The sequence below is a fragment of the Siniperca chuatsi genome, linkage group LG12 (genome assembly GCF_020085105.1).
Source record: "Siniperca chuatsi isolate FFG_IHB_CAS linkage group LG12, ASM2008510v1, whole genome shotgun sequence".
Taxonomy (NCBI): Eukaryota; Metazoa; Chordata; class Actinopteri; order Centrarchiformes; family Sinipercidae; genus Siniperca; species Siniperca chuatsi.
The window spans coordinates 5,731,233-5,752,144 of record NC_058053.1 but is presented as its reverse complement, the minus strand read 5'-3'; the positions used below and the strand labels follow the sequence as shown (position 1 = coordinate 5,752,144).

At 41.5% G+C, this 20,912-nt stretch overlaps 1 protein-coding gene and 1 non-coding gene across 2 annotated transcripts; both read left to right on the top strand.

Annotated features, from left to right (window-relative positions):
- The first annotated feature begins 591 nt into the window (after positions 1-591).
- cavin2a (caveolae associated protein 2a) lies at positions 592-19,516 on the top strand. Its single transcript, XM_044216972.1, has 2 exons — positions 592-1,345; positions 15,491-19,516. The coding sequence occupies exons 1-2, from the start codon at positions 815-817 to the stop codon at positions 16,364-16,366; spliced, it is 1,407 nt and encodes a 468-aa protein (XP_044072907.1). The 5' UTR covers positions 592-814; the 3' UTR covers positions 16,367-19,516.
- A 989-nt stretch (positions 19,517-20,505) lies between these two features.
- Positions 20,506-20,587, top strand: trnas-cga. The gene has a single exon. It is a non-coding gene; the product is annotated as a tRNA-Ser (tRNA).
- The last annotated feature ends 325 nt before the right edge of the window (positions 20,588-20,912 follow it).

Below are 20,912 nucleotides of genomic sequence, written 5' to 3'. Positions count from 1 at the left end.
TTTCCATGTCGGTGCACCCCATACCATGACACAGAGCTCAAAAACAAGAGGGGAGAGGAAAGGGGCGCTCATAGGGAACACACATCCAGCACACACTAACATCAGCATAGGCACACATACATAGACCAGACTTGGCATAAACAAAATATGGTGAATGGTTTATCTCGGTGAACAGCATGGCAGTGGAAAATTCAGCTAAGTTCCTGAAACACACAGATTTGGATTGTAGTTTTATCTTCACTTTATTGTTTTGTTGGACACACACACATCCCTCGATTACAATGCAGTCCACTACAATTTGGTACAATACAAAAACACACCAGCGAGTGCAGTAAACAAAAGTAGCCTTCACACATATTTTGCAAATGCAGCCAGGCATGCACAAAGTGGAATGGCTGGCAGTGACCTGAAAACAAGCAGGCATACAAGGAAGGACACACACTCACACACCAACTCTACCTCTATTCTGTCAAATAGGGCTAGGCCTGCGCTGCACGGTTTCCACAGCAACCACGCCCCTCCCTTTCGCTTGCAGGGGAGGTGTTTTGAAAGTTCACAGTGTGTGTGTGTGTGTGTGTGTGTGTGTGTGTGTGAACAGAGAGAGAGAGAGAGAGAGAGAGAGAGAGAGAGAGAGACAGACAGACAGGGGCGTGGATGTCGAATCAACTCCATGAAGTAAAACACCCAGCCTTCAGTTCTCAGCTGGAGCAAGTGACAGCAGCATCAAAGAGTTAGTAAAACTACTACTAACTAATTGTGTTTAGGTGAATTAGGCCTACAGCATTAAAGCGGGACATTTGACCACCTGTGAACCATGGAAGAAGACGCGTCCCACGCCGAGGGCAGCAGCGCCCACACCAGCCCGCAGCAACAGCCCGAAAACACAGAGATCCTGATCCCGAGCTTCAGCCCGTCGTCCGCCCCGTCCTCCCCGACCAGCACCCTCTCCAGGCTGGGCTTTAAAATGCCTACCAGCCCGACTGCGGCCGCGCCGGGAAGCCCTGTCGACCGCGGCCAGGTGAGCGCCATCACCGTGGTGGCGCTGCTGGACAAGCTGGTCAACATGCTGGAGGCGGTGCAGGAAAACCAGCAGCGAATGGAGCAGCGGCAGGCCGACCTGGAGGGCGCCGTGCGGGTCGTGCAGGGCGACGTGACCCGGCTGTCCAAGACCCACGTCAGCACCTCCAACAGCGTCAGCAAGCTGCTCGAGCGCTCCCGTAAAGTCAGCGGGCACCTGAAGGATGTGAGGGAGCGCATGGACAAACAGGCGGTCCAGGTGAAGAAGCTGGAGGCAAACCACAGCCACCTGCTGAAGAGGAACCACTTCAAAGTGCTCATCTTCCAGGTGAGGGAACATGGTGATAGAAAGAGAAAGTAGCACTCTATGTTTCAAAGATATATTAAAACCAAAATAAATATTGCATTATTGTGTTGTGGGAATTTTAAAGAGGGACTCCACTGTTTTAGGTTCAGTGAACTTGTCACAAGGATCACTACTCAGCCAACAGTTATAAAGGCTTATGTGGCTCTGTAGGGATTTATCCAAAGTCTGAAAAATAACCCTAGTGATGTCATCAGGGTTATCCCAGCTTAGGCTGAAGACTCAATATTTAGCTAATAGAAGCCTGTGTTACAAACTGGAGGTGTGGGGTTTGAAAAAAAGTGGGCATTTAGGAGGCAACTTGCATTATGGGAAATGTAGGATCCAGTGTTTTCTACCCCTTTAAGGTTTAGACATTTTTTTCATAGGAATTATTTGCATCTTGAACTCCTATGAGGACTCACTGTAGCGTGTGTCTGTGTGTGTGTGTCATTTGACTGCAGAGGTGGGTGTGTTTGGATGTGTGCCCATTTCTTGTGTTCCTGCTTGGCAGTGAAACGTGATATGCTGTAGGTGAGCAGCACATTATTACATTTTCAACACTTAAAACTTGTTGAGCAGGACTTAGGCAACCTGTTGAGCTCAACTGACAAATCCTGTGGTGAGCTGTTTGCTGTTTTCTGACTCTGGAGATACATTTCAAATACACCTCTACTAATAGAAGTGTTCATTTGTATGAACATGCTGAATGTCATCTGGTTTATGAATATAATACAATTTTCACACACATGCATATAAGGCTCTTCTCTCTCATGCCGTGTGTGTATGTATGTGTGTGTGTGTGTGAGAGAGAGAAGAAGGGTGTGTCTGGGAATGGAGCTATAGAGGATAATAGAGGAGGGCTCAGACACTGACTTTGACTAGATCTGTTTACACCCCACAGTCATAATTCAGACAGACAGATGGCTTTTGGGTAGATTTACCACTTCAACAGCCATATCACACCTGTGAGGGTAAAACTCTATACTGGCACTGAAAAAGTGATAAACTTTCCAATTTCCCCAGGAAATTACTAGTGGAAAATATGAGGAATGTCCTTACATAACCCATCTCTCGCTTATCTCGAAATACAAATAGGTTAAACTTTTTTCGGTTTACACAGCATGTAAACAATCTACCTTAACTTCAACCTGGATTCTTGATATGCAGATAAAATTGAGTTTATTTATCATGCGGTTGCCATGCAAGATGAAAGCAGCTCCATATTGTATTTGACAGATGCATTTCCACTCGACCAAAAAAAACACGGTCTCCGAGTATGCTTCGTTCATGTGTAAGTGCATGGTTTTTCATACTTGTGTGTGTGTGTGTGTGGGTGCGTCTGAGCGTGTGCGTACAAGTGTGTGCCCAGGCAGGGAAAGGGGGGCCATTGTTGACACAGCCAGAGTCACTGAAAGCTCTTAACCGCCGTTGTTATCTGGTTTCCCAGGTACTGAGGCTCTGTTGTTCAAATGCAACAGGTGCCAAGACCTTTCCCTGTAGAAGGTGGGCGAGGCACCGCCGCTGGATTTCATTGAATCCCCGGTCAGTTTTTATGTGCTAGTAGGGAGTGTCCTGTTGCTGTAGAGATAGCGAGAGTGGACAGTGTTGCTTGCTTTCAATGCATTGTCAAATTCCACGTGTCCTTTTGGATTTTTCATGTTATGTTTTCCTGGCTGCAAATATCTGTTCGTTTTTTTCTCCCTTCTGTGCATCACGTGAATGTGTTTAACCAGTGTTTCTAATCTAATCTTTATTATATTAACATTATTAGAGCATGGAGGAATATACTTTAAAGTTTACTTTATGTATCATGAGTGTTGTGCTGCTCACAGGCTCCAGTTAAAAGTGCTGATCTGACTTCAGCTGAGTTGTTTTCCCTCTAATTTTGGGTCAAACTAAGAGCGGCGCAGTAGCAGATGGGTGTAGTAGGGCCAGGTATGATCTCAAGGGCGTGTGTGTACAGCATGTGTGTGCATGCAACTTGCCCATTGGATGTTAGGCTGATGTGTTGGGTCAGGTGTATGCAGTTACAGAGCTGGTAAATGAGACTTGACGTGCCTGAGGGGAGCGGGGAATAAAATAACTAAGAGCAGCCCTTGTTCCTTGTCCTCCCTGAGCTTGTGTTGTCTCTTTTCTGTTCCCATCACTTTCTGCCTCACCTCATCTCTTTTTTGCTTCCAGTATTGTGTCTTTTTCTTGATTTTTCTTGATGTTGTGCTCTAATTTTCTTGCCCAGTGTCTTTTGGCTTATGTTTAAATATCCAACCATTTATCACTTCTCATTATGCAAACTCCAACTTGCATGTGACCACTTTTCTCTTTGGTCTTTGGTCAAGCCACCTGTCCCGATTCCCTGAAACTACATGAAAGCACATGCTGCGCGCCTCACACTACTCTTTGATAAAGCACATTTGCTGCACACCCAAACCCTATACCAGTCCAGTAGCTATTGGCCGAGGGGCCCTCCTCCTCCCCTCCCCGCTCGACAAAATTGATCCAGAACGCTCATCACCCTGTACGTGCCAGCTGAGGTGGAAACACAGAGGGTTTCTGGGTAAACGCCCACTGTTGCACAGAGCAGGGGTCTACACCAGCTCTGGGCTTTGGCCACTGTTGGTCAGAAATGACAGCACTGTCTGCCGCTCCGCTGTGTTCCTGTGCATAACAAGGACTAATGAGGACTAAATTACTGCTGCTTGGGCCTTGTTTGTTTGTTTTTGTGTGCCAGTGCTTTTCCTGTCTTCACATGGCCCTCCCCATCTCTAGGCCTCTTCTCTTGCACACACACACACATACACACACTGATACACACATTCAGAGCACACACAATTCCCAGCCATCTGAGATTCCAGTGTGTACAATCAGTGTAGAAACTGTTTTGGTAATTACTGTTTGGAAAGGTAAAATGTTTTGTGTTGGACTGCAGATATTTTCTTTTTTTTATTATTTGTCACACCGATTCATTTCAAAGGCTCATCACCTGAGAGTTTAAATATCAGAAATCACCCTGGAGATCTTATAACTTATCTTATCTGCATCACCAGGGCATGTGACACGAAATACGGCATATTTGGAATTTCGTTTCCTGCGACAGAAGTAATTTATTTCTGAGTAGATCTTAATCTCCCCATCTGTGTTTATTTCACAGCGGAATTTCATCACAACAAATAAGTCAACCACAATAGCGAATTGAATTTGAACGCTGTGAGAATTACATTTGTTCTCCCGCTTTGCACATGAGGGCCCGATTCAGAGTTTTGCAAGATATTTAGCAGTGACTTGTGTGTCTCTCGTGGTGGGATGGGAAGAGGATGTTTGGTGATTGTGTTTTTGGGATCCCTAATCGCAGAGTGGCGGGGAGTGACTACAGTCACACTGTCAAAGAACTTTCATATCACACTGCAAGGAAAGAGAAACATGCTCCCCAGCCAAACCAAACACAATAACTGCAACATGTTTTTTGCTGTGATGGAATGAGGGTCGTTCTTGAAAACGTGATTCTTTTGTTTGTCATTATTCCGTTATACACGCATTGAGTGATACTCAGTTAATAAGTTAAAGTGAATTAATCGTAAACTTTCCAGATTGTGAGACTTGTCCTGACTCGTCATTCAGTACAGAAGATGCTTACAAAGGCTTAAAGATTTTGAGTGACTGGCTTCAGTCTTTGTCATTTTGTTTGCTTTGCTACCAATCGTCACAGTGCTTTTGTATATCGACACTTGACCAAAGGTTGTGACTTAATCTTAGCTTTCAGCAGCAGGAAGTAAAGGCTGTTTTTCCACGCTCTGTTCATACTCTAAGATGGAGGACCGACTGGTAATTCTGTTCCCACCCTCGCCCCAAGCTCTTACCTTTAGTTTAATGACACAAAGCTCAGTACTCTGGAGGTAAATAAATCTAAATAATGGTCTAATAACTAACTAGTGTTCCTCTATGTCAGATCATTTCGGTCCCATCTCCTGTATACAAATCAAATTTGGCACAACTGAAGCTTTATTACAAGAAAAACCCTTAAAGCCGAAACCTGAAGAAGCAACAGCAAGAGAGAGAGCAAGCTTAGTTGTTGAAAGTTAAACTTGAATATGGAACACCTATTCGACTAGTCTCATCCCAAACAATATACGCTCTGGGGTAATTATACTTGCGTTGATATTTGAGTATAATTATAGTGCACATATTGCGTGTGTTCAGTGCAGAATCTCCCATTATAAAATCGGATCCATTTCCGCAGGTTGGAGCAGGCTGCTGGCTGTAGGCTACAGCTGAGATTTGTTGTGTGTATCCCCCGACCAGGTGATGTATTGCACCAGCTTATAGCCCAAAGCAGTGCTGGCTGTTACGTGCATTCAAACATGCTGGGCCTACATGTAAGCTTAACCCATGGAGATGTTTAAAGAATAGGGTAGTTAACTCAATGTAACAGGCCAGTTACGGTAACATATGCAGCTATTGCCACTGTAGACAAACTGACAGAAACAGAAATCCAGGAACATTCTAACAGAAAAATCAACTGCTGTCCCGGACCCACGGTAACATTAGGAAATACTATGTGACACGGTATTTTTCATGTATTAATGCTGACAATATAACCAGTAGGGCTGCGTTAAAGGTATTTTTTTTCTTAGTAGCGCTAGCAAGTAGTGTAAGGGGTTACAATTTGAAATGTATGTATTACTTTACAGTTACTAATACAGTGACATTTCAACGGATTGGCTTGTTCGCTGTCTGACCAGGAGTTAGATGGGACCGTTAATGTCAATTTTGTGTCTATGCACTAGGGGCTGGAGGTGTAGGGAGGTGCTATAGCTTCCACAAAAAGAGGAAAAATGAGCGTTCCAGTAACTCCAAAATGATGTCCTCTTAGCTGGCTTTTGCCACTGGTAAGCCTACATTCTGGGTTTTGTTTAGAGATGGAGGTTGTGTGAACTCTTCAGCTTCACTGTGAGGGCTCAGCTAGCTGTTGAAGCTACCTGTTGACCATATCCGGTAGCTTGTTAAAACACAATGTCTCATTTTCTAATTCTGCCAGTAGTAAATACAAAAACTCCACCTGTGGTGGAGGCTTTGGAATTGTATAACGGCACCTTTAGACAAACAACCTAGCTGATTGCATCACATCATTTTAGACAGGTAGCTAGCAGCTAGTTACTTGCTGAGTGTGAATGACTGACAGCTGTCGGATAGTAAACTGTAGTCAGAATATCCCAGTTAAACTGGGATGAGATGAGTTTGTAATAGACCTTTTTCATGGCACACATTTGGACATGTCATAGTAGGAAAAGCACAGGTGTGTTTGATATAATAATTACTGCATTCAGCCATTTTGAGGACACTGGTATTGTACATGGTGGCTCAGTGGAATGGCTTATTGTGATACACGAAATTAATTACACCAGTGCTTTTCTGCCAATGACAAGTCAAAATGTCTTCTGTAGAAAGGCCTGTTATGTTTGGTACAAATCTTGTTTAATACCATGTAGATCACACATGCAAGCCTGGAGTTTATAGTGAATATTGCAATTTCAATATTGGTCAGAAATATGGCAATTAGGTATTTTCCAGCCCTGCTGTCAGTGACCACCAGTACACAAGAAGTGACTTTCATACATTTTGAGATTTTAGGTATTTGTAGAAGAGTGTTGTTGGATAGAAGACTCTGAAGAGTAAAACTGGTCTCAGTGATAATAGTCTAACATGGCTGCACAGCCTTTAAAGCTAGGGTAGGTAACGTTGGAGAAACTTGCAAGAGACAGCTAGATTTTGGAAGTATCTAACTGAAAAATCCCACCCCCTCCCTTCAGACCCCCCTCCAAAGCCACTCCCCCAAAACATATTTGAATGCGCAGAGTGCAGGTAGGCTTATTACAGGCCTGCGACAGCTACAGATACCAGACTTTTTTCATTTATTTGCATTTGCATTTGATTTATTGATTGCTGTCGAGATGTAAAGAGAATTTAAACAAATATAACAAAAATGCTTCTGGAATACATCACCTACCCTAGCTTTAAGGCATGCTTTCTAAATTAACAATGAGGTTTGTTTACAGCATGGCTTCTTGCTTTGTTATCATTCCTTTTTTCCCTTTGGGGGTTCATTCCTCAGATAATCCTCTGGGTTTTCTTTAAACAGAAAATAAAGAGAGGAGAAGAGCGAAAGAGAGAGAAATATAGAGAGAAGGTGATAGGCAGAAGGAAAAACACAAAGTCACAGAAAGTCTGTTGTTGTCAACTAATGATAATACCATAAGAGTGAGTTTGGATAAGAGATTATACTTAAGTTTGCAAACTGTATGGGTGAAAGACATGTATGTGGACGGGGGAAGTATTACCTTCACTGCTTGCTCTTCTGCCTGATGTCACATTCAGGTTTGACAAGTCTGCTCAACTGTTTCAATCTCTGAGGCAAAGGCAAGTTTGCAACTGCAGATTACTGGTGTGAAAGGCTAGTTTTAACCGCTTTAATAACACAGCAAAATGATGATAATGTGAAAAAGTCTGAGCGAGCCTCCACAACAGGCAGATAATGTACGATTTGGCATGCTAGCCAGACTACTCAAGTTGTGTTTCAATTATGTCGTTTATATGTAATTTTTATTTGCCTTGAACTAAAAGTTGATGGTATAAAAGAAACAAAATGATTCCCTGAATTGAAGATTTTAAAAAGTAATGGGGACAATACAACAAAGCTGGGTGTACAAAGATAAATAAAGGAGGCAGCTCCTAAGACAGTTTAGCCTTCCAGCATATCCCATGATGCACTGCACTTCTTCGGCCAAGAGCACATATTTAGCATGTTTTTCATCATACCACACGTATTGATATTAAGGTAATGACTTTAAGCTCTTTTACACACTTGCACTCACTTGTTCTTTTTCTTTTGAGCTTTCTCTTTTCTCTCGCACAGCATGACACGTTAGGTGCAGGTGGTGACTTATCGAAGGGTTAGGTTAAAGAAACAGTGCTGGGAGTTTTGGTGCTGGTATTCTGCCAAAGAAGCTCAAGGTCCTATTATACAATCTGAAATTGTACTAACCATCCTCTTTTGACTCCTCCTATCACCTCCCTTTTTTTCTTTTAGTCATTAGACTTCAGGACTCCTGCTTGACTTTTAAAACCCCAGTGTCCATCCAGTCCACTTGCCAAGGCCACAACATCCATGGCAGGAAAAGGGAGAACAACAGCCATGTTGGTTGTGTTCTTATTTCTCTGCTCTTAAATAAAACATGAAAATAAAATGAAAATAACATGTTTTGAGATGAAATGACGACTTCCTGGCTTCTCTGCCCTTTGACCTCCATACGGGGTAAATACTGTGACAATTGGTGGTAGCCTTATCAAAAATGCTCATGGTATCTCTACACAGCCCTTATCAAACAATGGCTCTGATAAACACAGTTTGGGATTTTGCAGAAGCAATGTGTAAAAGGGGGATCTTGGGAGATTTAAACAAAAGAGCGGAAGGAGATATAGTAGGAGAACATAGTAAAAACTGGAGCAACCAGAACTGGAAATGTACAGGAATGTGTTGTGTTGACACTGCTGAAGACATTTTACTTCATTCATCATACATGCAGAGGGGATGGTGCAAGACGAGCAGGGTTTAGCCATGTGATCTGTTTGATGTGGAGGAAGTGCAGTAAGTGACAAAGAGCGCAATGGTCCAGTCAACCATGGGGTTATTATAATGAATACCATGCCGTGTATGAAATCTGTATGAGAACTGGAGAGCATATATCATAAAATATGAAACTTATCATCATGTGCACAGACTACTATCTTGTAAATTAGGGGTTGAGTGAACGAGTTTCTTCAGACGTCCAACATCATCATTTATGTCATCAGGAATAATCGTCCCCTCTCTTGCGATTATGTTTATTCTACCAACACGTCAGCATGACATCGCGCCTGAATTGGTTATTGTGTTGTGTGATTACGCAAGCCTGCAAGGCCAGTAAACATGCCGTGTTTTCTTTTGGTGAGGCAGATATGGGAGGGGTGTGGATGGGAAAGAATGCCCTAACTTGTTATACTAAGCTTCATGGGTATTAGGCCAAGAGGCATAATTCAAAATTGGCATGAAGTTGCTGACAAGATGTTTATGATACTTTTTACACAATACGAGCATACTTGGTATGGTGGTATGATGTTGGGCTAAGATCTTAACAGTGGTTAGTTATATGTTTAGAATATTTGTATGTACATTCATTAGTGCAAGACAGTGTATCAACTCCAGTACACTGAGTACACTAGGCTACATTGAGAGTTTATCATGTTACCCAGTCCCATGACAAACAGCAGAATTCCATTTCCTTTCCATCCTTTCCTCCTTCCTTCCTCTGTCCACAGATGTCTCTTGGTGCACATTGAGGTGGGGGTGGAGGGGCGTGAAGTTACGCAACAAGCTGGGTAGGGAGGAACTGTAGAACAACTCACTGCACTGCAATGGGAAGGATCTAATCAAAACATATGCAAATGAAAATGTGCACAATCACGCGAGTTTCAGGTAGACACTGTACTGCAACTGTTCACTGAATGGATGAAGCTGTGTGTGCGTTTGAGTGTGTGAGAGGCTGCAGGGACTATAATATAAGGGATAGTGTTTTGTTCAGACATCTTGGATGAAGGTAGGTTTCATTACAGATGCAGAGGAAAGGCACATTTTGAGAATATAGGGAGGGTGGGAGGAAATTAAGAGAAGAAAAAATGGAACATTCAGAACCAGAGATTTGTCTTTAGCCCTTAGTTTGATATGTCAAAATCAGATATAAATCAATAAAAAGCATCTGAAGCTGTACATTCTTGAAGTAGCATTCAGTTTGTCTGCAATCTCTTCCCCCCCTGTTTTTTTTTTTTTAAACTAAGCTTCCTGTCTTTCTCATTCTGTAACAAAATAATTGCAGGGGCTTGACAATAGCAAATGTGTGCACACATGTATTTCTGTGTGTGTGGTGGTGATGGTGTACCCTCTCATTGGTGCAGTCCCCCGGAGGCACCTGACTCACTGTGCCAACACACCTGTACTAACCTCGCCTGTTAGGATTAAGAAAACCTCCATTCGTCATGTGAAGGGCCAGGAAAACACACCTGTTCAAACTGCTAACAAACACATACACGTTAACACACAACTGACTATGTGCAAATCTGGAATACAAACCATAGATGATGCAATATTATGGTTCATATAGTACTCATACATGAGTAGCATTTGTCTTGTTTTTTCCTGCATGCATATGTGTGTGTTTTGAATCTGAACTTTATCTAGAGTGTAACATAATCAACCTGGCCTGGAGAAATTATAAAGCAAGCTGGTGACTGATGTTGGGAGGGGATTTAATCGGGATTTTATTGTATGAGATTCTGTGATTTATGAAATACACACACATACAGTACACGAGAGATAGAAGTAGACAGTGTTAGGCAATAAAAAACAGCTTTCAGTGAAAGTGTATCGTGATATGATCATATCATGTTATCACTTTTACAAAACGCTGTTGTCCAATTTAATATCTCAAAGCAAATTGTCATTAAAAAGTCACAAAAAAAGTTATTAGATTTTTGTTTTATATTTGGGACATCAACTCACACTGATTTATTTTGTCTGTGATTTTGCATACACATCCATGTATAGGATATGGGAACAAGACTAGGAGGCTACAGCCATGCCATGCGGCTCTGTGAGGCTGAACTTAAATGTGGTGCTTTGAGCTAAATGCTAACATCAGCATGCTAACATGCTCACATTGATAATGCCAACATGCTGTTTAGGAGGTATAATGTTTACCATGTTAGTTGAGGTATTTGGTCATAAACCAAAGTATTGGTCAAAAATACATTTTGACCTGGTGATGGTGCTAGATGAAAGGTCTGGGGATCAAAGTCATTACAAATCATCCTGAGGGGGATATGAATGTCTGTTCCAAATGTCAATCTGGGTAATAGCTTTTGAGATATCTCAATAAAAAACAATAATGTCAACAAGATTTGTGCCAATCCATCCAGTATATTTCACTGAGTAAGTGACCTGCTGGTGGCACTGGAGGGAAAGTCACCAAAGTCATTAGGATTCATGCATGTAGAAAATTTCCTGGCAATCCATCCACGTTCCATGTTCAGATATTTCAGTCTGGACTAAAGTGGTGGACCGACTGGCAGACAGACCGACATTGCCATTCCGCTAGCATGGCTAAAAATATTTGTATATATATTGATTTCAGCCATATCGCCCAGCCCTAAGTAAAAGAAACAGCACAGGGCATCATTACACATAGGTATAAACAGAGACACACACTCCTAGATTAACCTGAGCCCATCTGAGCTCTTTCAGTCAGTCCTGCCCCGCCCTGATCTCTCCCTATTTGAATAAAGCAGGAGACTCCAGAGAACTGACTTACATAAGCAATGGCTTAGTAACACCTAGCAGGACTTGCAATTAGATGGCGAGTCTACCACGCAACTGTTAAATGAGCTCTTGAACTCCATTACATAAGCGTACAAAATGTCTTTGAAGTGTGTGCCCTAATGTAACGTACAGTACACTTGCTGTCACACTAAATCAACTTTGTTTTGTGGTTTGCTCCAAATTTATGTAAATTTTTCTTTCATCTTGCTCTCTTTAACACTTTTTTAAACAACTGTGGATGTCCTACATGGCTGCACACAAATACACACTGGCACACAGACACTTAAACACACACATATCACATTCTCAGTGGCTAATGAGTGCTTGCTTAGAGGGTACGTTAATTAATGGAGTTCCCAAGAGAAACGTGCCAGAATGTGAGGTCCACACACACACACACACACACACACACACACACACACACACACACACACACACACAGACAGGACAGACCTGGGTCAAATGGTATTTAGGAAAATTTTGTTTGTTGTAGCTTGCTTGCCAAGATTGTTGGGGGTTAAACTGGGGACACTCATTTCACACTATTTTACTATTTGGGCAGTCAAACACATAAACAGCATTTTCACCAGTCAAACCAAATGAAATATGTAGAAAAAGAGCCAGATGAAGGGGAAAAAAGGCTAAATGTGATGGTAACACTGGGGATTCTTGCTATTATTTGTGTGTGTGTATATATGTGTGTGTGTGTGTGCGTGTGCGTGTGTGTGATCAGTATAAGCACTCAATTCAAATTGACAAGTGAATCATTGATTATATTTATCACCATGAGTAACGCATGAATCTACTGAATGTTACTGCAGCAGGTCTGGTACAGTATGTAGTGGGAGAGCTCAGTTTTCATTGGAGGGCTTTTGAATTTCAGTTGCTGCCTCCCACATACTCCAGTACCCATACCGATTATATCAAACATGTTTGAGCCAAATCAGAAAGTCTATGGCATGCCCAGACTAGAACAGAGGTTTCAAGATTTAATCTTTAGAAACCTTAACACCACCAAACAATTAGGGAACATTAGTGTGTATTATCAGGGAATGCTCCACTGAGGGTTAGGAGAAGCCATATTAGCTCTGATTATCTAATCGTGACTAGTCAGATTTAGGTCTCACACTTCATGCTGCTTTAACGTACTTGACTCTGTCTGACTTGAAATGTACACACAGAAAAGGGAGACGAGCATAAGTCTGGATTAATATCATCTTCCTATAAGCAAGCTTTCCTGGTATTTCTCCATAACATCTAACATGTCAAGTACAAGAGCTGTCACCCACACATTCCCGACTTTTTGATTCTGTGTGTACACGTTCAGATCCACACAGTCTCTGTGGGTGTGGCACACTGTCAGACCAACAGCAAATTGGGGCATCCAGATACTGCTCATTCAGATATGACAGGAGGAGCTACAGAGAACAAAACTGAACGGGAGGAATGATACTTAAACCAAATCAGAGGTAGTGGTAACCAGAGCTGTTCCCCAAGGTGCTACCTTTGTCTTTTTGGATTTCAAGTTACAAATGTGCAGTGCAACACAACTCCCAGCTTCTCTGGGATGATGGCATACCCCTAGTGGTTGTTGGCGGTACATAAAAGCTCACAAACTGTCTACATACACAGAAAAGCAGTTCCTGGATGTTTTACAAGTGCTACCTATAATGAGGAATGCCAGAAAAATAGATTAGAATTATTAAGAATTGACACCAGAAGAGGACCAGTGTATGTGATTTATCAATCCTAAGTAATCAACCCTATTGTGCTGTATATTACGCTGTATATTCTAAAGATCTACCTTTACCCTGAAAATGAGGCCCTTTTCTTGAGTTTGATGTTGTGCCTTTGAGAACACGCTGACAGATTTATTTGCATTAACTGGGAGATACCACACATGCTTGGCACACCTGAACTGTGAATCATGCCTGCATGTTTGAGATCAAGGTAAGAGGTATCAGGTGTCTGCAAGGTGGTAAAAACAAGAGGGTTTCTGTATGGCTTTCCACTCTCAAGAGCCTTGCATACACTATGAAATTGTTTAGGTGTCTAAATAGAGTGCTGTGAACTGCTGTGGATGGTACTATGGTAAAACAGTTGGACATCATCCTCAGTGCTCATTTTCAAATTTCCTCAGTCCCATGGACAGAGTTTATGCAGTCAGGAAAATGTATAAAGTGACCCAAAGGTTCTAGGAGCAGTTTTGGGAACAAAACCCACTTTGATACATTCTTGTGATGTAGTAAATCTTGTGTAAGTATGTTTTTTGACATTTTAACAATATTGGACCTTTTAATCACTACAGGGGTATTTCACTTTGCATTGTAGTTTTGTGCAGTTTACATATCACAATCACAGTCCAATAGCCCTCCTTACAACATTATATCATCTAGTATAACTGTCACAGATACTGTATCATCTCACACATTTGACCTCACACATTTGACTTCATAAAAAGAGCAACAAATAACGTGTCAGAATTGACTTGAATGGGCTAAAGTTGGCAGTGACAGATTGCAGGTACAATAACACTGTCCTTTTCAGCAAAAACACACCATTGGTGATGAGTGAAGAATGGACAGGAGGCAGGACTCTTCTAGACCATCTGGTTGGCCCAGTACTTAAGTATGTGTTAATGACACCCCAGGAAATATGCATTGCACACTTCTTCAACAACCTAAAGCTTCCTGTAAGCACTTCTATAATGTCTTAAGAGCTGCCATGCATTCTTTTCTGTCATACTTTTTAAACAATAGTTGTTTCTGTGCACCATGCTTGTAAGTATGAGTCTGCATTAAAGTATGTCATTCCAACATGTACTGAGGTTGACTGGGGCCCATATATAGGCATGTCTTGTACCTGAACTTTAAAACATAAAAATGTGCTGTACACTGTGCTGCATTAAGTCAACTCAAAACCAAATATCCTCTGGTGATACGTTAAGCTGATGTCACTGGGAGGTTTCTTTATGAGCATTTCAAATGTGTAGTGGAGTATGTCAACCACTGAAGCTGCACCTTCACTCTCCACTCACTGCTGGGTGTGAAAGGATGGGGGCAATGGGGGGTGGGAACTCTCATAAATCCTCAGTGGAGTGGAACATTGTATCGGTATGCGTATGTCTGCAAGTGTGTGATTGCATGATTGTGCACAGATGGATAGGCAGCAAGTAAGAGGGAGGAAGAAGAGACTGAGGAGAAACAAATTCAAACTTTGGCTATTGAACTTACTGCTCTCCATCTCACTCTGTTTATGGTCATCAGTGTGTTCATGGATGGCAGGTTACAGGCAGAGAGGATCTAAAAGGGAGAAAATGGAGAGAGAGGTGTGTGACTCATGCAGAGACACAGATGGAATTCCTCAGATGTCCTGAGGAGAAGACTGGGGAGGCATGCAGAGACTGGTTTCCTCAGCAGCACCAGCCCAACATATAGAGTGTGTAGAGTGTAATAAATGCAGACAATGGCCAAACCATAGTATAGATAAACATGTGTGTTTGGAAGTACACTTGAAATATCTTGACTTTGACCACCATGATCAAGAATTCCATAGAAGTCATTGGAACTTGTAAAGTTACCTAAAGTCTAGCCCTGAACATAACCAATCATGAAGGTCATTCCTTATCAAACTAAAGCCTGCTTGAAGCAGTTATGCTTATTCATAACTTATCCAAATGACTGCCCTCTTAACCCACCTGTTTCTGTCCTTCTGTTTCTCCATAGGAAGACAATGAGATCCCCTCCAGCGTGTTAGTCAAGGACTCCCTCATGACCCCACAACCAAGCCAGTATGATGCAGAATCCACCAACCCTACTCCGTCTGTTATGGGCTCTGTTGATGGCTTCCGTGGCCAAGAGGAGGGTCTTCAGACCATTAGCCTGTCCTCAGAGGGAGATGATGATCTTGCAGCACACCGAGAGGAGGAAGAGATGCTGGAGGGTGAGGACACAATGGGTTTGGGCACTTCCCGCACATTTGAGAGAAGGGCTGACAAGTTCAAGCGTTCCAGCCTGAAGAAGGTTGATAGCCTCAAGAAGGCCTTCTCACGGCAGAGCATCGAGAAGAAGATGACCCAGATCACCACCAAGATTGTGCCACCGGAAAAGCGTGAAAAAATCAAGAAGAGTCTCACCCCAAACCATCCCAAGAACCCGACTGCCAAGACCTCCTCTTTCAAGGTGTCTCCCATGACCTTCAACGTCAAGAAGGTCAGAGAAGGAGAGGTCCCCACACAAGACATGGGCTCACCTGAGGAAGAAGCCCATGTGGAGATTCCGCCTCTGGGAAGCTTAGATGGAGAGATTCCCTTGGCAGAGGTACATACCCAGGAAGGCGCTGTGGAGGAGATTCAGGAGATGCTGAGTCCCTCCACCCCAGAGAGCATGAAGGCAGAGCTGGCAATCAATGGAGAGGCACACAGCACTGAGTGCGAAATGAATGGTGATCGTTCTGCTGGCCTGGCAGTTCCAGAGAACGATGAAGATATTGGTGAGGAGGAGGAAGAGGAGGAAGAAAAAGAGAAACACAAAAGCCCTGTTGAGAAAGCAACAGACACCAAGATTCTAACAGCAACGATTGCTGTAGAGCAAGTGTCTTAATATGATTTCATTTTAGTGAGCATCGATTCTAGTTTTCCATCCTTTCTTTTCTTCCTAAAGTTTCTACATTTATGAACACCCAGCAGGCACAAATCATCCCTCCATTATAAACAGTCTTGTGTTCTTGTCATAAACACCCACATACACTAGAAACATTCTCTCGGCTTCCTAAGGTATTCCATCCTTGGGCCATTCCTGCAATACTACCTTTGATTAACAACAGCATAAGCAACTAGGTTAACAACTAGATCTCAGAGTGTATCAGAATCCAATGAAAGTGCTTCCTAAACCCTATAGCAGGGTTGTCCAAAGAAAGCAACATTGCACCAATTCACCATAACTCACTCCCATCAACTGGTACCCACCTCTTCAATAGCAGCACATCTCCAGGGCGTTGGGCCAACTATCTCCCTCCTGCTGTGTTTGTCTGCCTCTGAAGCTCTTTTCCTCGCTGACAAATAGCCTCTTTGTTCTCTGTGTTTTTGTGAAAAATAGTAAATCTTTGGCAACAGTGGTACTGCCCACAGCCTGTTGAGGCAGTGTGTTGCCAGGTTGTGCAAGAGTTGGAATGGGGAGTTTTTCTGGGTTTTCAGTGAGAAGGTCCTGGTGTGTTTTGTAGTGAACTAGAGGTTCTTTACTGAATTATTTGGACCTGTGCTGAAAAAGCCCAGATCTTAACTAACAGGTGACCATACTTCAGTAGTCCAAGTGGCGCTGTCCTGTCTCCTGTCCTTCACCTGCACTTGTCAAATTGTTATGCTATAGTGAGAGCCAGTTTGTCATTTCCAACTTTATCATTGATGACCTACCTAGAACACCTGATGAGTTGCAAATATTTTTGTAATTTGTGATTGCCAATTGAGTAAGTAACAAAAAACCTAAAGGTGCTGAAAAAAAGGTATAATTTGAAATTGTTGTAAAATTATAGAATAGAAGATAAAATTATTTTCAAATACCAGTTAACATGTTTGTGCTCAATCACACTGATGCAAATGAAGGACATCATTGCAGGATAGAAGCTGCTCTAGATGGTGAGACAATAGCGACACAAAGAACCCTACAAGTTTTAAAACTGACACACTAAATGTCCCTTTTACAGCCCTTTGTCTTTTCTGCAGAGCAACTGTATGTTTATGTACAGAAACATTTGTCTTTTTCTATGTGAGGCACACTACTCTCTAGGTATTAACAGCTTATACACCATAAATTTGTAACTTTATGATAACTGCCTTGAGTGTGTGTACTTGTGTACAATGTGTATCTGTGAATTTTTTTTTGAGTTACTATATGATACTTGGGGAACTCGTCTTAAAGTCGTCTTTTTCTTTCAGGCACCCATAACTTGCATGGTGAAATGTTTACTCAGTTTCATATGTTTAAGATATATACATTTGCCAGGGCACCATCACTAAATCCCCTCCTCCTAGATACATGCACACACATACTAGGAGTATGCAGGACACTGTCCTTTACCTTGCACAAACTGGTTTGGGTAATTGCACTCCTGAGGGGATGGATTCCCCTCAGGAGTGTTTGTTTTGGTTGATAAGAGTGATAGTAAAAGTCTGAAGTTTTTTTTTTTTTTTTTTGAAGAATTCCTTGCAGTTATCACTTTATGGGGCATAGTCAAGGTTTGATACCAACTACATAAAAACTGAGAAAGTTTAAGTTCGAAGGAGGTGCAAATACAGTCACAATCATTCACAATCAATTTTGTAACTTTTTCATGCCTGAAAGGTTATATAAAGTAAGTGACCTTCCTCTTGCTACACATTGTTTGCACGTTACCAGCCTTAGTTACAGATGTCTAATGCCATGACTCTCTAAAAATAATTTAGCAAGTGATAACAGGTGCCAAGGATCCAGATACTAGAGAGGTCGCTGAAGTGGATAAAGGCAGAGGACAGCATTCCTAGCTTTGACGGATGACTCCTGCTCAGCCCATTTTTCATGCTCTTGGCCTCCTTGTTGAGACAGTGCAAAGAGAGGAAAAGGCTCTCTGGAGCCACAGGTGTTCTGCCCCTGTGGAGGCTCCTGGGCATGAGCTTGTAAAGGAAGGGGGACAAGTTTGGGTGTTAGGAAGTGTGGGAAAGGACTTTAGTTTTTGGAAAAGATGAAGAAGTTGCCTTGGCGTTAGGCATATGCACAGCTTGGCAGAAAGGTGTTACATTTTTGAGAGTCTGAAATGCATTAGGCCATGGGAACTGAAATACATTGTAGGGTGTACACATACCGATATCTGGAACTGCAGGATTCCATTACCCATACCCCTCTACATCCATTATACTTCTTCTAGATGAAATAGAGCAATGGATTCTTAAGTTCTTTAAGTCGAAATATAGTGCCCCAAATATTTTGATACCATATCTTAACTATGCAAAAAAAATCATTGTCATACTTTATTGAGGTCTGGTAAACACAGGAGAAAAGCTGTGCTAAAATATTTTTACTTGCTTTTTAAGTGCTTTGTGCATTACAAAAATTAATCTGCCAGTTGACTTAATGGGATCGTTAAGGAAAAAAATACGTAAGACATAAATGATTTCAAACAACTTGTTACCTGTGTTTATCAAATGTGCATAGTCATTGAGGATTTTTTTCTTTTGAATTTTTCTTTGTATAAATCATCTTACTGAAAAGGGATTGAACGCTAGGCTTATGTGTACACTCTTTACTGTAGAGGTTAAAATGCGAGTGGCTTTGAGGTATTTTCTGCTTATTCGTGCAAATGTGTTACTTTGGTGATATCTCTGTCTGCTAATGTTTAATATCTAGATTTGTGTATTTGTGTAAAAGTCTGTTTTTATTTGTCTTGAAATCAGAGTGTTTAATCTGGATCATATGTGAGGAACTGTTTTTTGTTAGAAAGTTCAAACACCACATATCTTTTGTCTTTATCTTTACCTATTGTCATGTAGTGATATGTTTAACATCATCTTTGTCCATACAAAGTTCTTACTTTATGGCCTGTTCATTTAGTTAACCGCTTAAACCAAAGAAGTTTCCTTCAAAGCAGAAGATTCCCTGCCACTTGTGTGGTGTTTAAATGTACTCCTCCTGACACTTGTTTCAAGCATCTGGTAAACAAACAGGCATTTCCTTTCAAAAATTTGTATTGTATACGTCAATAAAGATTTTATAACATTAAAATTGTTTGTGGTCTTTATGTGCAGTCCTTGAGTTAAAAGGAGATGAGTAAATGTCACACATTTAACCTAAATTAGATAATAGTAGTTAATATGCTGTGCATCATCCATGCACTCTTTGGATAGTGTTGTAATCTAGTAAACCTAAATTCAGGAGAACATACTGTAAACTGTTTTTATTGGAACTACGCTACTTTCTGTAGTAGAACTAGTCCCTATGAAAACTATTGACAGCACATTGTGTGGAGTATCCAGAGTAAAGGGATATGTTTAATTTTTGTTTATTTTTCTTTTTTTCAATAGGCTACTATGAGCACCATAAATTACATTCCTCCATTGTTGGGGTAGCGGCAGAAAGATTATTCTGCAAGAAAGATTACCAGGGGTAAAGAGAAAATATTTATTTGTAATTTGGCTTAACTGTCCTTTAATATTGGAACTGTCTGCAAATATGTTGCAAATGGGCCTACAAAAGTGAACACAACTATTCAAGAAAATCGAGAACATACAAGAGTCAAAACAGAGATAAACTCCAATTCAAGAAACGATAAGTTAATGTTGAAACAAGTACAGCAGCAAAAGAAAAGAAATTTGTTCCACATTCACACACTGCAAAACGGTCAAAAATCAAGTGTGTTATGTGTGTTGTTTACGACAGAATAAATCAGTGCTGTGGTGTCGTAGGTGTTTTGGTAACCTAATTTATATGCTGCCCATGAGGGCTTTTCTCAACTTCCGTGGGCGAGCCGAGGTGTTTTAATGGAGTTTGTCTCCCTCCTATGTCCGAACTCACGCCGACACCCTGTAATTCTTACACTGCGTTATCTGTGAAGACTATTGTCATTGTCGATGGCACAACTATTATTAGCAAGCCAAAAAACACATCTGTGCTTGAGCCATTTTCTGACATATCTAACTGTAAACTTCACAATTAACGATTTTATTTTATTTATATTGTTAAGATGACTTCTGGAGAAAGGTATTCTTTGTATAGTCACGGTGGCCGAGAGGTTAAGGCGTTGGACTCGAAATCCAATGGGGTTTCCCCGCACAGGTTCGAATCCTGTTCGTGACGTGATTCCTTTTGCTTAGTTCTCAGACATGCTTTACAAACACAGCAAAGAAAACCCAACGGATTTATAACTATTATAATGCTGTGACGAGTTCTACACGTTAATAACTGCTGTATACTTGTTATTAGGACGCATTTTGCACCCCGATCACTGTGACTACGTCTGTGGTTAAACGGGCATACATGTGACGTTTAATAATAAAAGTAACAATTAACCGTGATGACATACAATTAATGAATAATGTGGCTTCGTGTAAATCAATTCACCACCGTTAGTTTCATGCTGACACTCTACTCTCACAAATGCTCTCTTATTCTCGCGTTGTTT

What these genes read in the sequence shown, in the direction of transcription:
- cavin2a (XM_044216972.1), top strand. Translation starts at nt 815, where the DNA reads ATGGAAGAAGACGCGTCCCACGCCGAGGGCAGCAGCGCCCACACCAGC. An exon ending in TCAAAGTGCTCATCTTCCAG is followed by an intron (nt 1,346 to 15,490) that starts GTGAGGGAACAT and finishes GTTTCTCCATAG; the next exon opens with GAAGACAATGAGATCCCCTC.